The following is a 17,606-nucleotide window of genomic DNA, read 5'->3' as shown; positions in this document are numbered from 1 at the left end:
TAGAGTACAATACTGCTCCTCTACAGCCAAACATTACCCAGCTACCTAGAATGTCCAGTTGGATATTCTTATCTAGCTTCGATGGGCTGTAGGTCACAGAACATTTGTAGACTCCACCATCAGATACAGATATGTTAGATATAGACAGGTCGGCGGTTCCACGTAACGCTGCTTCTGTGTCCAATGAATATCTGGGGTCAGTTTGTGTAACAACATCATTGTAGGTGAGGATGGACTCTCCGTCTTTAAACCATTGTATTCCAAGAAATTTAGGATTCACAGGAGGTTTCTCTTTATACTTGCAGGGAATCTGAGCACCGAATCCCACCTGGGCTCGATGTGTAGGAGGAACGATCAGCTCCAGAGCACCCCCTGTAGATGGCGAAACATGTATAATAGTTATACACAAATCATCATAGGATACGGTATAGTTATTGTAAATTGCAGTAGTATTAAAAAGTCTCAGCAGCTCTATTCAGAGTCAGACATAGCATGGCGGTATTTGCGCTTACAGATAAACGGGCGTTATTAGATGGCAAAAGGGCACTTGTATGTAGCTGTAGGAGTTCTGGTCGATTGAGTTAGACGTAGCTGGTACTAGCTGCAGCTGTTTCAGACTGATCATTTGCACCCAGCCTATGCCGATGACAGTGACGAAGGCCATTGTTGGTGGTGGAAGGGTTGGGGGCAGAGCAACTGCCTCTTGCGTGGGGCCCACAGTATATTTGCAGCGTATTTCAAGCACGGAATGTTGCGGCGGGCGCTGCCGCAGTAGGTGTGACTCGGAATCAGGCCAGTAGTGACCAATAATGAGTAATAATAACATGTAACCTTAGTATATACCGGTGATGTCAACCTGACAAGTTTCAAGAGATGTATGTGTGAATTCCCCATACTTCAAAAGAGACACACATTATACTATATTTCAATAATTAAAATACAACACTCAAAACCTTGGATTCCCCATAATTTATCTCAAAATGCCCCCTCATGCCCGTCACCTGCTACAAAATTCCATCACATGCCACAAAATGCCCCTACAAGCACTCCAACACTCACTAGACATAATGGCCCTCATTCAGACCCACTCGCGAGCGGCTGTCCGCTCGCAAGTGGGTCGATGGTCTGCACTGCGCATGCGCACGACGGAGGGAGCTCCGTCGTACGCATGCGCGAGACGCGACGAGCGAAGGACTTTCCTTCGCTCGGAGTGTCTCATCAAAGGGGGCGTGCTGTCGATGTTGATTGACAGCACGCCCCCTTTGGTGGGCATGCCGGGGGCGTGCCTGCCAGATGGAGGCGTTCCCAAGGGAACGCCTACCATCTGAAGCCGGCCCCACTAACATCACTAGTGATGTCAGTGGGAGTGATTTTGGCTCTGATAGATCACTCTTGGCCTTGCGGTTGAAAAACTCAACCGCAGGCTTTTGCTCGAGGTCAAAACCATCGCGACCATCATCCTGCACGCTCATATATGCTGTGGGTGGTGACCCACAGCTATACGAGCGTCCAGGAGGACGCTCCATATTAATGGAGGTGGGCCCTGATTCAGAGCGAGCGCTCTGGTCAGAGTGTCCGGCTCTGAATCAGGGCCAATATGTCCCCACATACCCTCAGATCCCACATGTAACCCCAATGCCATTCAGACCTTACCACATGCTACTCACACCTAGCACATAGCGCTTAGACCACTCCACTTGCCCCTCATACCTTTCCACATGCCACCAGGGTCGGATTGGCCAACATGGGTAAAGGGAAAATCCTCTGTGGGCCATTCTGCCTGAGGGCCCTACCCCTCTTATAGGGATCACAGCTCCGTGGTTAAGCTTCTATGCTGATTGGCCACACCCCCTCTGGTGTCTGTGAGCACCCCTTATGCAGGGCTGCAACTAGGGGGGCTGGAGGTGCACATGCACCGGGTACGCTGCTTCACCTGCCACTAGTGTCCTCCAGCCCAGCACCGCAGGGGGGCTGGACGCCCGCTGAGATTTTATTTCCAGCGGGCGCCCATCTCCTTCTCTGCTGCACCACGGTAGCCGGAGGCTGGAGTTCTCTCCTGAACTACAGCTTCCAGCTCTCCCCATGGGCACTATGGGAGAGACGTCATGATGTCTCTCCCGTAGTTCCGAGGAGCAGCCAGACGGACTGGACGCCGACGGACGTAGGAGCGGGGTTTAAGGTTTTGTTTTATTAAAACAGATTGCAACAATATAAAATATATATTATAATATATATATCTTGTGACGTTCAGTCGGGTTAGGGGTCCCTCTCCTGGGGTAGATGGACTCATTCCTTACATACACAGCAGCCGGGAAACAGCACACCAGTCTGGATGCGAGTACAAGCTGGTCGGCGCCAGTCTTTATTGTACAATATCAGAAATTACATAAAGAAAACATAAACATAAATCCTAGCCCTGTCTGGGCTCTAACTTTACAAGTGATTTCCCTCACTACAAGAACCTGGCAGGGCCTAATACCCTCATCAGTAACAAAAGCACAGCACAGTCCTCACAGCTAGGTTTCCAAGTGTCTCTGAGCAAACTCCCTGTCTGCTCTCCCAGGTGAGACACTCAGCCCCACACAAACCAAGCTTATCAAAGCCATCTCCAGCTGCAAGCCCTAATGAGCCTGCTACCAGGCTGAAAGGCCCCAAAACCTGGAGTGGCTGTGGGTGGAGCCCTCCCTCTCCTCTCACCCACAACCCCCAGATCCCAAACCGGCTTTTCGAAAAGCAGAGACTCAAGTCTGCTAGATTGCAGACTTTCTCCTGGGGGTCTAAAACACATAGGGCAGGAATCTGGAATAAACGTACCTGCCACAGACCACTTTACCAGTGATCCTATCACTATATATATATTGTCACATAATATAAATCATTCTTGCCTACATTCTGGCTGCTTCCTCCGGGAGGAAGCAGCCAGGTCGGTTTAGCAGGGGGGCGGGGCCTTATAGAGGGGCGTGCCCAGACACATTACCAGTGTTTAGGGGCGGAGTTTGGGGGCGGAGCCACGCAACCGCGTCATCTAGGCTCTGCCCCCGCTACACAATTTCGATATTTCCGGCATTGCGAGGCAGGGGGCGGGGTTATGATGATGCAAATCACGTCATCAGCCCCTCCACAGCGGGGGTTTAGCGCTATATTGCGGGGGGGACTGGAGAAGTCGGGAGACCTGCCTACTTTTCCGGGGGGCCGGGAGCGGCACCCGATTTTCGGGAGGCTCCCGGCCAAATCGGGAGAGTAGGCATGTATGATATAAATTCATATTTTCTTAACTTCACACATCACCTCACACCCTCCCACTTATTAACTTATACCACCATAATAATTGAACACACCACCCCATCCTTCTCCCCCCCTCCTCCCCCTCCCCCACGCACCATCCTAACCTAGCCAAAAGTAGCGGAAACTTAAATACAGCCATTTAGATGTAGGTAAAGCGAATCCTCTAAGAAATGTTACTTATGCTACTCATGTGATAGGACAGAAAAGCCACAAAAGATCCTGACAAGAAATTAAATTTATGCTACCCAATCAAAGGCGGCCTCAGATGGCGCCACAACCTGGACGAACTGACGGCGTCCATTCTCTCCTCCTCATTAACCATCATCCGTTTCACCTCGTGCAGAATCTCCAACACCACTATCTCACAAGGAAGGACTTTACTCCGAATTGTAATCTGACACGTGCAAAATCTAACCGCTAAGCTGACTAAAATAATAGTGCACAAATCAGACCTTCCATATCTCTTCAATGCCCCATAAAGCCCATTCAGGGTAACTCAGCCCCGAAAGGAACGGTATACGTAGAGCCCTTGAAACCTTTTTATAAACCTCTACTGTATGTTAAAGGGACACTCACAGAAAAAGTGGTCTATAGTCTCCTCCTCCCCTAGACACTCCTCCCCTAGACACTCCTCCTGTGGGCAACCACTATCCTCAGCACTCATCCATATGAGATTCCGACTCACATAAAGCCGTCCATGGAAGGAGAGCCAGGCAATGCCTCTAAACTTAAGGGGGATCCTCTGAGAGTTAAGCAGAGTCAACCGCGGAGTTTAAGGTAAGTATTGTTTTTTTTTTTGTGTAAGCGGCACTACAGGGGCATTACTACAGGGGCATTACTAATGGGGCATTACCATATGCAGGGGCACCGTGAGGGGAGGGGGGAGCGGGTACTAATTGCTCTGGCTTGCTGGAGTGGCCCGGCAGAGGCCCAGGTCCGGCACCACTCCCCCCCATCTACATCACTGCAGCCCAGCACATGCTACTGGGCTGCACTGGGAGACTGCTCGCAGCTGCTAAGAAGCAGCCACAGCAGTCTCCTATGCCTGTGGGGGAAGCAATCAAGCTGATCGCGCCCCACACTGGTTATGCGCCGGGCTGAGGGGGCTCACTGCACCCCCTTTGCCAGCGCACGGCGCCGCTTAATGGCGCTTCAAAACTTTTTTGTTTACCTAAGGGGGCATGGTCCCGTGTTCCACAATTAGGCCACGCCCCCATTTACCCGGGCTTGGTACAGCTCTTGGCGGGCCTGACCATATGGGCACTACTACAGGGGCATCACTACATGGGCATTACCATGGGGGCATTACCATATGGGATCTACTACAGGGGCATTACTATGGGGGCATTACCATATGGGCACTACTACTGGGGCATTACCATATGGGCACTACTACAGGGGCATTACTATGGGGGCATTACCATATGGGTACTACTACAGGGACATTACTATATGGGCACTACTACAGGAGCATTACAATTGTGGCATTACCATATGGGCACTACTACAGGGGCATTACTATATGGGCACTACTACAGGGGGCATTACTATAGGTGCACTGTTGAAGGGGGGCATTACTATAAGGCAGGGATATGGAACCTCAGGCCCGGGGGCCATATAAGGCCCGCGGAATCATTTGGTCAGGCCCTCTGAGCTTTTTTCTGCTAGCCTCATCTGGCTAACATGGTGCCTAGAATGGCACCCTGCAGCCAGAATCTATGCAGCAGTGCAGCCTGGAGCATCCTTAGGAAGCTTCAGATGGTCACACCGCTGCCCTTACAGCTCTCTGGAGCATCCTCAGGGTGCTTTGGGCATTGCTGTAATCACCGGTGATTGTGGCCCCGCCCCTGTGTGACGTCACATGGAGGGTGTGGCCTGCACTGAGCCTGCGAAAATTTTTATATATATCAAAATGGCCCTCACAGAAAAAAGGTTCCCCACCCCTGCTATAGGGGCACTGCTGCAGGGGGCATTACTATGGGGGAATTAGCAGGGGGGGTGCCAAATTACTGTCTTGCCCCGGGTAACAAAAATCCTAGTTTCGGCCCTGCCTTATGCATAGGTCTCCTACCAGTGAATTCCCCTGGTGAGCACTTCATGCCCTAGTCTGACAGTGCTCATGAGATCTTTGTTTTTTGCAATCTCTTCAAGCCTCTTCTCAGCCACTTCCTTGGAACGCCCGTGTCTATTTGCCACCAGTTCAAATGGCAAAAAGCACCCGCATGCATCGTAGGGCTTTCCAGAACTTTTCCCACATGCGCAGTAGCGAATAATCGCTTAATATATTTTGGTCTGTGAAATGTCCGTATTTTTGGGTATTGATCAGCTGCACAATAAAATATATCTTGTTTCTGCATGTTAGTTGCTAATCTGACCAGTTTTTCCTATGTCCCTGGGCTTTAAAAGTTACTGTTTATTGTAAAATGTTCTAATTGTGTACCCAGCACGAGATCGCCACTAAAAATCCAGACCAGCGATACACTGGGAAACACTAGGAAATCAGAACGGGGGAGGTACACGCCTGAAAAACTGCCAGTGAAAGAACGGGAGAGACAAAGATACAATCGTCATGCCAGTATGACTGGCTTTTTAGCGGGATGCCTCTAATACCTATGTACCACATTGCTTGTGTGGCAGAGGGAACTTCCTATATACTGCTACCAAACTGCAGATTATTTGCCTCTATAGGACTCTGGATACATCTCATGGTGTATCAGCACCCTAACCTTACATAGATCCAACACTGACAGTTACCACTGGCATAGAGCAGAGACTCAGACTGGTAATAATATACCGGCTTCACTACCAGCATTGTATGATTGTGTTTAAAATAAAGTGCGGCACAGTTGGATCTAAGTGCCTGATTCAGACCCGCTCGCTAGATGCGTTCGCACGCAGCCGTCAGCTGCCAAAGTATGCAAATCCTGCGATCGCACGGCAAGGCATTAGCACGCACAGGGCAGCCATCAGAAATCGTGGGGCCCAGTAGTGACAAAATAGGCAGGGCCCCCCTGGGGGATGGAGCAGAGGGGGGCGGAGCTGTGTATAATGGGGGTGGAGTTACACTGGGGGGGTCGGGAAGGAAGGATGGACATGGGCACACAGGGCTGGGAAGCCTGGACTGGGAGGGCACAGAGAAGGCTGGACTGGGGATGCACAGGGCATGGAAGGCTGGACCTTAATTGGGGTGCACAGAGCATGGAAAGCTGGGTGGACTGGGGGGGGGGCACGGGGCAGAGAAGGCTGGCTTGATTTGGGAGGAGCACAAGGAAGGAAAGGCTGGCTGGACTGGGGAGGCACAGGGCAGAGAAGGCTGACTGGACAAGGGGAGCACAGGGCAGGGAAGGCTGGCTGGAGTAAGGGGTTAGGGTAGGGAAGGCTAGCTGCACTAGGTGGAGGGGCATAGGGCAGGGACTCCGAGTCCTACCTTGTTTCTTCAGCGGGCCCGGGAGACAGTGGTGCAGAGTAAACAACGGCAGCCAGGGAGAAACAGCGCTGCCGGCGGTATTTCAAATATGGCGCTAGCGGCGAACCAATCACAGCTCGCGTACCAGCAGCCAATCAGGAGCGGCCATCGCGGTGTCGAAGCTGGATAATTGGCTGAGACAAGATCAGCTTAAAATTAGATCGAAACAACGCCATCTTGTGAATGGCCGCAAGACACCATCTTGAAAATTAGATCTGCAAAACGCCATTTTGCGAATGGCCGCCCAGCGCCATTTTAGCTAAACTCACATTTAAGTACATATGGCGATGCTATTATTAACATCAGGCGATCGCATATTTTACCTTACCCCATACACACATTAATACTGTACACACATTAATACACACAGTTGCGCTGTTAACATGTCGCACATTAGCGACTGCATAATATCCTGCATGTGAACGCTGTTTATTAGCTTCATACGTACGCATCTGCCCCAAGTTAACTAGCGTCTTTCCCCAAATTTCTAATACTTACACAATGCACACTCACATAAAAGGTTCCATAGTTTTAAAGTATAAGTTTCAAGTTTTATTCATTTATTACAAATGCTGTGAAATAAAGGCTATTTGGTATTTAAGGTTTAATACGTGATAAGTAAGCAGTGTTTGGTGTTATACTGATCTGCACTTTCTCAACAGCTTTCCGGTATCATCGGTGTGAAGATCGCAACATGCATTCTCAACTTATGGACCGTAGAGATATAGGCCCTCATTCAGAGCCGTTTGCTATTTGCGTTCGTTCGTTCAAAAACAAGGGGTGGCTATGCAAATGATCCGTTCGCACATTGCAGTCTGTTCACACCTCTAAGTCTGAACGAGCGAGCAAAACATATGCTCTTTTATTTCTTAAAAACGCCCCCTGGCCGCTCGCACCATACGTCATGTCCGCTATTTATTAGATTAATCGAGTACATCAAACAGGATATGAACTGCTCGCTATTCTTGTGGTTGGTTTTTTCAACCGCTATTTTGCGAGCAGTTCTGAGTTAAAAAAAACCAAATGACGTGGTCATTGATGCTGCTGTATTAATTATGCACACCCATAAAACGCCCGTTTTGACCTTTAAGCACGCCTGCGTTCGGATCTCCACTCCCCGTTTTCAAGCACCTTCCCCTGTTACCACCCACATACGCCTCATTCTGTCACTCAAAATAGCAGGCACTCGCTATATTGCATACAAACGATTTTCGGCCGCACTGACTGGTTCGCGCATGCGTACTAAAAACCATACGCATGCGCAGATGTGCGAACATCGCTCGGAACGAGCGTACTGCCGCTAGCGAGTGGCTCTGAATGAGGGCCATAAAGCACCAAAATGTACCTTGTAAAACCAACAGCCTAGATTTGCATGAGGCGGGAAAACGGAGACAAAAGGCTGTTGGAGGCTGGTCTGTGTCCATTTGAATCGACCTGTTAAATGTCCTGTAACAGAAGCACCGTGATGGAGAACCAAAGGGATCGCAATAAACCTCTCTATTGTATTGTCTATTTATGTAAGGGTATATATATGTGTGTTATGACCCCCATCTGGAGTCTTCTTGCTGATTGACGGAGGTTTCTTGTTGATGCGATAACTGGTCCCAGAGCGCGTGCGTATGTATAACTGTATCTTGGGTCTGTATAATTTCTTTACGCTAAATTGTACTTAGATCACAGCGTGTAACTATCTGTATTTTACTTGAATAATACTTTGTACTTTGGAAACACATGTTCAAGGTCTGAAGGCATTTATTTACTGTATGACTGCGTACGCAAATAGCGTCAATTTTAGAAGGTATAGGCAGGTTTTTAGAAGGTATCGACAGGAGTGTATAGAGGTTTAAATTCAGTATCCTTAGTGGCCACTCCTGATTGGCTGCCGGTCCACGAGCTGTAATGGCTCACGGATGGTGCCATATTTAAAATACCGTTGGTGGCATGTTTTCTCCCAGGCTGCCAAAGCCCGATTCATATCTTCTGCTCTGCTGTCACCGGACCCCCACTCTCTCTGGGCCTGGGACTCCAGGCCCGGCAGACCCCCCCTGATGGCGGCCCTGAGCACTCCCACTATGTCTTCACGTGCGATCGCAGTGTGTATTTAGACGCCCACCAGCCTGTCTTAAGACGCCCACTTTCACTTAGTGATACACGTCTCCTCCAGGAAGTGTATGCAACAATTGGTAACATCGGTAACATCGGACCCCTATGCAGCACTTCTGGCTGACCATACTCTACCGCAAGCACTGCGAGCACTTCAGTGTGTAATTTAGCCATGTGACGTGTACTATGATGCTGCGTCTTAATTATGCACACCTCTGACACGGCGTTAAGATGCTCAGACACGCCTGTGTTCATATTTATACTCCCCCGTTTCCATCAAGCAACCTGTCACCACCCACAAATGGCTCATCCTGTCACTCAATCTGGCGGGGCGTCTATGTACAAGGGGCGATCGCTTCGCAATAGCATGGATTGGTTCGCGCATACGCACTGCGTCTTATAGGCATGGGCACATTGCAAACATCGGCAGGCTACATGCAAGCACAGCCTAGCGAACAAGTCTGAATCAGGCCCTAAGTACATCAGCCGTATATGGACCTCCCGGACTACGCACCTTTTAATGTTTGTTTAAAGTTCCTATGTTTGTAGAGATATAGGACCTCATTCAGAGTCGGTCGCGAGCGCCGATGAGCTCGTAACCGACTCGATGGTTTGGCCTGTGCACGCGCAGCGGCCACACTGCGCATGCGCAAGCCCCGGAGCGACAGAGAAACTCTGTTGCTCCGGAGCTCGTTACCTAAGGGGCGGCTGTCGATGTTGATCGACAGCTGCCCCCGTTTGGTAGGCGGGCCGGGGGGGTGGTTTCCAAAACGGAGGCGTTCCTTTACGAACGCCTACCATTTTGTGGGCGGCCGCACTGACATCATCAGTGATGTCAGGGGGAGCTTCCTGCTGAAACACAGCAGGAAGCTCCCTGGGGCTTAAGGTTGACGAGACCCTACACTAGGATCTCGTCATAAGCCCCGATGGTCGCGATGGTCTTGACCATCGCGACCATCTCCCTTAGCGGTCGTTAGAGCTGTGGGTGTTAACCAACAGCCTAACGACCGACATGGAGGCGGCCATTCAAGATGCAAGCGGCCACCCAGTTTCTGAGCGACCGCTTGCATCCTATGACCGCCTCTGAATGAGGCCCATAGTTGAAGGACACACGCATAGGGGTCAATCCAATTAGGAGCGAGTTGCTTAAGTTGTGAAGAACACCAGAAATGACAGCTCTCTTGGTAAGAGCGGTCCTTTGCGAATGAGAGACTCCTCTGGTGTCATTCTGCATGCACAGAAGGACGCGCGTCTCTCACAGCAGTCTCCTGATAGAAGCCTATAGGCTTCTATAATGTAACGTCATCTGAAAACGGCATTACCCTCGGCATCCAAGCCCTGACAGGCATCACATTCGGAGGCTCAGTGCATATGAGTAATATGGTAAAACTTGCATTTTTGGGTGTGACCGCATTTCTCCCGTTTCTGCATCCCGCCCTGAGCGTTAGAGATGGCAGGGAAAATCTTTTTTGTAAGGTTAAAATGTCGGGACACCACACAAAACCCCTTGGACACCCTCCATAATAATTAATTAGGCAATTGGAAGTTTCCAATTAGCTTATTTAGTCCAATAATTACGTCATGTTATGGGGTTTAAAAATATGGCCTCAAATTATCCCAAAATCAACTTTTTCATTGCTTTATGCACCTCAAATTTAATTAGTGTACAGGTTGAGTCTCCCATATCCAAAATGCTTGGGACCAGGGGTATTTTGGATAAGGGAATATTCCGTATTTTGGAATATTTTCATATCATAATGAGATATCTTGGGAATAGGACCCCAATATACACACAAAATGCATTTATGTGTTATATACACCTTATACTCACAGCCTGCAGGTAATATTATACAATATATTCAATAATTTTGTGGCTCAAGCAAAGTTTGTGTACATACATAAAATTCATTTATGTTTCATATACACCTTATACACCTTATACACACAGCCTGAAGGTAATTTTATACAATATATTTAATAATTTGTGCCTTAGACAAAGTTTGTGTACATTGAACCATCAAAAATCAAAGGTTTCATTATCTCAGTCATTCCAAAATAATTCCGTATTTCGGAATATTTGGATATGGGAGACTCGACCTGTATTTATTTTTTTTGAAAAATATTATTTTAAAAAATTTTTTGTACATTTTCATGAAACAAACTCGCTACTCGCACCTATTTGGATTGACCCCATATTGTATTATTGTGGGGCAGAGCTGCAATACGGTCACTGAATGACACCTACAGATATGCCCAGCTAGTCTGTTGCTGATGGTGCAGTGAATCCCGCAATGCATAGTGCAAAATGCATGCCTGCGTTCGCGAGCGCGCCTCCATAGAAATGAATGGTGCGATCGCAGTGCGCACCATAGCATACCGTAGCGTATGCAGTCACTGGGAATCACTTGGAGTGATGGGCGCACGATTATGGCGCGATCAGCTACTATGAACCTGGGCGCATCTGTAGTTACACTATAGCATTTAACTTACACAAATGCTGGTGGGAAAAGTGAGAACACCACATGAATGAACCATCTGATCACACTTTACCTGTGAGAGTTACAACACAGTTCTGCCTCTTTGGCTGTGAGTGTAGGTGCGATGGAAATGCATGTGACCGGGAGGCGCAGCCAAGACGGCTCTGCGGAGGGTGGCACGACAAAGTGAGCAAGTAGGCAGGGCGCAGCAATCACATCATCGTGGACCTGTCCCCGCTACACAATGAGTACTGGCATTGTGAAGCACAGGGCATGACCACGATGAGGCAATTCAATGCGAATCACGTCATCGACTGCCCAGACCACCCACTTCTCCCGGGAAGTATGGGGGCCATGGGTGGACGGCTCCGGGAGATTTGTCCAACTGAGATTCAGGAGCCCCCCGAACGTTCTGGGACAGTAGGAAAGTATGGCTTGCTGCCATTTCGGAAGTATACGCAGTGCAAATACACGCAAGTTGCACTGCGCAAAAGGAGGCTCATTCAAATTTTTCATCAGCCCCCTACTTAAATTGGATGGAATTAACTAAGCCGCATCTCAACACCCAAATCCATGCGCGTCCCCATAAAGCAGGGTGCAACAGGGCATCATATTAGAGGGTTTGGGATGAGAATATCAGAATGGGTGTCCTTCTCCTGCAATGTGTTCCTTCTATTTCAGTGGAATGGAGCAGAGCTCACACTGACCTGTGTGATACAGGAGGAGGAGGAGGAGGAGGAGGAGGAGGAGAATCCCTATTCCACACTTCATGTCCTGCCTCAGATGTTCCCTGTCAGTCTCTCGCTGGCCTCTCAGGGGGCGCCGTCCTGTGTCCCTGGCTTCTTCCACATTCCCACACTGCACTGTGACACAATAAAGTTGCTTTTTGCTGCCTCAGTTCTATGCACGGCACAAACCTCCTTAACTAAAGAGCTATATATAACTGTATGCTGGTAATGATTATCCAAATTTCACTTTCATTTGTCCAACTCCACCTCCACGTCCTCCTGTAACCCCATCCTCCTCTGCTATAAACAGACTGCTGGTTCCTGTCTTGTGTGGCATTGTCAATGAAAGGAATGATAAGGGAACGGCCGGGAGGAAGAAGTTTTTCTGGTCCCGTGTGTTTTTGTTCAGGTCTTTTATATTGTTAGTGAATGTACATTCATTTCATATATGTTGTTGCTGCCAAACTTTTCATTTCACTGTGTGCCAAAGTACCAAAGATAAACACTGAGATTAAGGGGTGTATTTACTAAGCAGTATATTTTCAAAACTCTTGATTATTGCAGATTTTGCCTGCCAGATTTAAAAGAGCAATAATTTTTAATGCAAAACATGCCTGATTTTGCAGTTACTGTTATTACCCGGTTACATTTGGCAGACAAAATCTGCAAAAAAGTTGTGGGATTTGAAAATCCATTGCTTAGTAAATACACCCCAACATTTAAAAAAAAAAAAAGAAGCTCTTTAAAGCAATCTCTGACACATAGCGGGAAGGATAATTTGTTTAACATCGCAAAACAATTTCTCATCGCTGCAACACGTGAGCTATACTGGTTAAAGGGTTAATTAATCACTTTGCCGTGCCAGTCTCTGATGATAGCCATTAAGTTTATACGACTAATGGTGCATACACACGATCAGATTTTTCCTTCAGATATGAAGGATAACGATTTAAAAATCGTTCAGTCGTTCATATCTGAAGGAAAATCTGACAGATCTGTCAGATGAACGATTTGAACGATGCGCGTTCCCGATGGTCAGATAACGATATCTGACATCTGATGTGTTTGCAGTCAGACTTGGACGATTTCCATTCATTTTAATGCAGTCAAAAATCGTTCAAATCGTTCAAAACTTTGGTAAAAATCGTTCAAATCTTTGATCTGACAGATCTGACAAATCTGACAGTGTGTAGGCACCATTAATGATTAAAAGAGGAAAGAGCCCTTACAGTTACCTGACAACATGATATTTATGATGAAATGTTCAAACGTTGAACATACCCTTCTGTGTATGGGTCTTTTTTCTGTCACTGCTACAGTATATTAGGGGTGAGCGGGTTCGGATTTCTGAAATCCGAACCCCCCCGAGCCCCCCCGATCCGAGTCGGATCCGAGTCAGGCTCGACTTTTCCCGCCTGGCTCGGATCTGAAATTGAGGCAAAACGTCATCATCCCGCCTTCCGAGTCTCGCGGGTTTTGGATCCTATATAAGGTACCCGCGTCGGCGCCATTTTCTCACTCGGCTGTGGACAGTGAAGAGGGAGGGTGGGAGTTAGGGCTGTGTAGTGTAGTGTAGTGTAGTGCTGCTGTTGTCCACTACTTCAAAGTCCATAGGGGCTGGCTGTGTTGTGCTGTGCTGCTGTTGTTAATAGGGGCTGTGTCCACTACTTCAAAGTCCATAGGGGCTGGCTGGACTGTGTTGTGCAGTCAGTTCTCCATAGGGGCTGTGTCCACTCCAAAGTCCTGTGCAGTGTCCCAGTCCTAAAGGGGTGCTGTAGTGTTGTCCAGGGGGTGCTCTGTCCATCAGGGGTGCTCCCCCCAAGTGCTAAAAAAATAATATATTTTCTGTGTTTGTGAATTGTGTGCGCAGTAGCCGCACGTGCATCAACAAAGTAGTGCCAAGCGTGCGCCTGTGTCATAAGTAAAGGGCCGGCTGGCTTGACCGTTAAAGGGTGCTGTAACCCCCGAAAGTACACTCCAGTCAAAACCCCGAAAAAAATTATTTTCTGTGTTTGTGAATTGTGTGCGCAGTAGCCGCACGTGCATCAACAAAGTAGTGCCAAGCATGCGCCTGTGTCATAAGTAAAGGGCCGGCTGGCTTGACCGTTAAGGGTGCTGTAACCCCCGAAAGTACACTCCAGTCCAAAAAAAAATTATTTTCTGTGTTTGTGAATTGTGTGCGCAGTAGCCGCACGTGCATCAACAAAGTAGTGCCAAGCGTGCGCCTGTGTCATAAGTAAAGGGCCGGCTGGCTTGACCGTTAAGGGTGCTGTAACCCCCGAAAGTACACTCCAGTCCAAACCAAAAAAAAAATTATTTTCTGTGTTTGTGAATTGTGTGCGCAGTAGCCGCACGTGCATCAACAAAGTAGTGCCAAGCGTGCGCCTGTGTCATAAGTAAAGGGCCGGCTGGCTTGACCGTTAAAGGGTGCTGTAACCCCCAAAGTACACTCCAGTCCAAACCAAAAAAAAAATTATTTTCTGTGTTTGTGAATTGTGTGCGCAGTAGCCGCACGTGCATCAACAAAGTAGTGCCAAGCGTGCGCCTGTGTCATAAGTAAAGGGCCGGCTGGTTGGACCGTTAAAGGGTGCTGTAACCCCCGAAAGTACACTCCAGTCCAAACCAAAAAAAAAATTATTTTCTGTGTTTGTGAATTGTGTGCGCAGTAGCCGCACGTGCATCAACAAAGTAGTGCCAAGCGTGCGCCTGTGTCATAAGTAAAGGGCCGGCTGGCTTGACCGTTAAAGGGTGCTGTAACCCCCAAAGTACACTCCAGTCCAAACCAAAAAAAAATTATTTTCTGTGTTTGTGAATTGTGTGCGCAGTAGCCACACGTGCATCAACAAAGTAGTGCCAAGCGTGCGCCTGTGTCTTAAGTAAAGGGCCGGCTGGCTTGACCGTTAAAGGGTGCTGTAACCCCCAAAGTACACTCCAGTCCAAACCAAAAAAAAATTATTTTCTGTGTTTATGAATTGTGTGCGCAGTAGCCGCACGTGCATCAACAAAGTAGTGCCAAGCGTGCGCCTGTGTCATAAGTAAAGGGCCGGCTGGCTTGACCGTTAAAGGGTGCTGTAACCCCCAAAGTACACTCCAGTACAAACCCCCCAAAAAATTATTTTCTGTGTTTGTGAATTGTGTGCGCAGTAGCCGCACGTGCATCAACAAAGTAGTGCCAAGCGTGCGCCTGTGTCATAAGTAAAGGGCCGGCTGGCTTGACCGTTAAAGGGTGCTGTAACCCCCAAAGTACACTCCAGTCCAAACCAAAAAAAAAATTATTTTCTGTGTTTGTGAATTGTGTGGGCTGTAGCCGCACTTGCATCCTCAAAGCAGCAGCGACAAGCGTGCGTCTGTCTGTTAAAGGGTGGTGTAACCCTCAAAGTGCGCTCCACAAACAATAAAAATATTCTTTTTTTTTTCTGTCTTTGTGAATTGTGTGGGCTGTAGCCGCACTTGCATCCTCAAAGCAGCAGCGACAAGCGTGCGTCTGTCTGTTAAAGGATTACATCGGTGACAGCATCCAAGTAGGCATGTCAGACAGTCCGTACCTGTACTGGCAGGAAAAAGAAGCAATTTGGAGGTCCCTGTACAAACTGGCTCTATTTTACCTGAGTTGCCCCCCCTCCAGTGTGTACTCCGAAAGAGTGTTTAGTGCAGCCGGGAACCTTGTCAGCGAAAGGCGTAGGAGGTTGCTTCCACAAAATGTGGAGAAGATGATGTTCATAAAATGAATTATCAACTCTTCCAGGGAGACCAGCCTCCAGAACTTACAGAGGGACCTGTGGTTCCAGCAGGGACGAATTAATACTCTGTGAGGATGAGGATGTACACACTGAAGAGGGTGAGGAATCGGTGGATGAGGAGGATGAAGATGACATCTTGCCTCCGTAGAGCCAGTTTGTGCAGGGACAGATTAATTGCCAGCTTGTTTTGTGGGGGCCCAAACGAACCAATCATTTCAGCCACAGTTGTGTGGCAGACCCTGGCGCTGAAATGATTGGTTTGTTAAAGTGTGCATGTCCTGTTTATACAACATAAGGGTGGGTGGGAGGGCCCAAGGACAATTCCATCTTGCACCTCTTTTTTTTCTTTGCATTATGTACAGTTTGGGGCCTAGTTTTTCAAACTGCCATCCTGTCTGCCACTGCAGTATCACGCCTAGATGGGTCACGTGTTTGTGCCGCCCACTCGTGTCGCTTAGCATAGTCATCCAGCTACCTCGGTGCAACCTTTTGGACATAAAAACACTATTGTGAGGTGTGAGGTGTTCAGAATAGACTGGAAATGTGTGGAAATTAAGGTTATTGAGGTTAATAATAGCATAGGAGCAGAAAAACCTACAAATTCTGTGATTTTAGCTGTTTTTATGCTTTTTTTCAAAAAAATACAGATCCAAAATACAAAACCCAGAACCCAAAACACGGAAGGGTGGTTTTGGCAAAACCAATCCAGATCCAAAACACGAAGAAAGATCCAGATCCAAAACCAAAACACAAAACACGAAAAGTGGCCGGTGCACACCCCTACAGTATATACAGTGTTTATATATATATAGGTATACAGTATATGTGAATGTGTATGTATACACTTGTGCCAGATTGTCCAGCACTAAATTAAATATTCTCCAAGTGTTTTCTGCATTTCCACCAATGATACATCCCAGCCCTACATCAGTGATTGTTATCCAGTCAGTGGACAGTGGGGTATGAATGAGTAATGGGTGTTTGGTAGAAATGTACTGATGGGAAGTTAGAGCTCGGAGTGACAGGATTAATAGGAGCCTCATGTGCGCTCTGTGGCTTAGGGAGGAAGGGAATGTGGTTTCAGTGGTGATATAAATCACTAATGGCTCAGTCATGAATGGGTGAATGAGTGTATTACCATCACCACAAAGTTGGAGACTACTGGATGACAATAAAAATGAGACCTAGGAGTCTATTCATTGTTCAACAGAACTTAACTATGCATTTTATTTATTGCTGCAGTATGGGGCGAGAAGACACTATTTTACCCTAATGTATTAAAATTATTTTTCTGCGCCAGTGACTGAGACGGAGAGTAAGAAGTACTGTGATGTCACTTTACAGCTGGGTGCAGACCTGCCATCGGGTCGCACATGTGCCAGTAAACCCTATAGGCTCATACTTGCCTACACTCCCGAAAGTCGCGGGAGGCTCCCGATTTTTCATATAGCCCCTGCACCACCGGAAGTGTAGGCAGATCTCCCGCATCTTGTCCACTTTCCTAGTGAAGCAGGCAGGATGGGCAGGGCCAGATTAACCCTGGGGCGGATGGAGCTACAGCTCCAGGCCTCCACATAAAAATAGGCCCATTGTCATGACAACATGATGTTGACTGGCCATCTGCTCTCCACACGGTCAGCCATAAATCATAAGTAGTAAAATTGTATTTCTATTTACCTCACAAAATTAAGCATTTTTTTCTTTTACATATTTAGGAAAATATTGGGTATAGGGGTGTACACGCCCACATGGCACTGATCACACCTCCTCTGCTTCTCATAATAGGCCCTTAGTCATTTTCAGCTCC

At 47.9% G+C, this 17,606-nt stretch overlaps 1 protein-coding gene across 1 annotated transcript in view; it reads right to left on the bottom strand.

Moving 5' to 3' along the window:
* LOC148506373 (uncharacterized) overlaps positions 1–12,153 on the bottom strand; it is an 89,014-nt gene extending 76,861 nt beyond the window's left edge. The window contains exons 1-2 of the mRNA XM_088446916.1: positions 12,039–12,153; positions 46–372 (exon numbers count right to left, since the gene is read on the bottom strand). Of these exons, the coding sequence (XP_088303042.1) occupies positions 46–372; positions 12,039–12,102 (391 nt within the window). The 5' untranslated portion in view covers positions 12,103–12,153. The remainder of the gene's footprint in view (positions 1–45; positions 373–12,038) is intronic.
* Between the last annotated feature and the right edge of the window lie 5,453 nt (positions 12,154–17,606).

This window comes from Taudactylus pleione, unplaced genomic scaffold, assembly GCF_031769625.1.
Source record: "Taudactylus pleione unplaced genomic scaffold, aTauple2 ptg000407l, whole genome shotgun sequence".
Taxonomy (NCBI): Eukaryota; Metazoa; Chordata; class Amphibia; order Anura; family Myobatrachidae; genus Taudactylus; species Taudactylus pleione.
The sequence above is the reverse complement of the archived record's forward strand: the minus strand, read 5'-3'. Positions and strand labels throughout refer to the sequence as shown.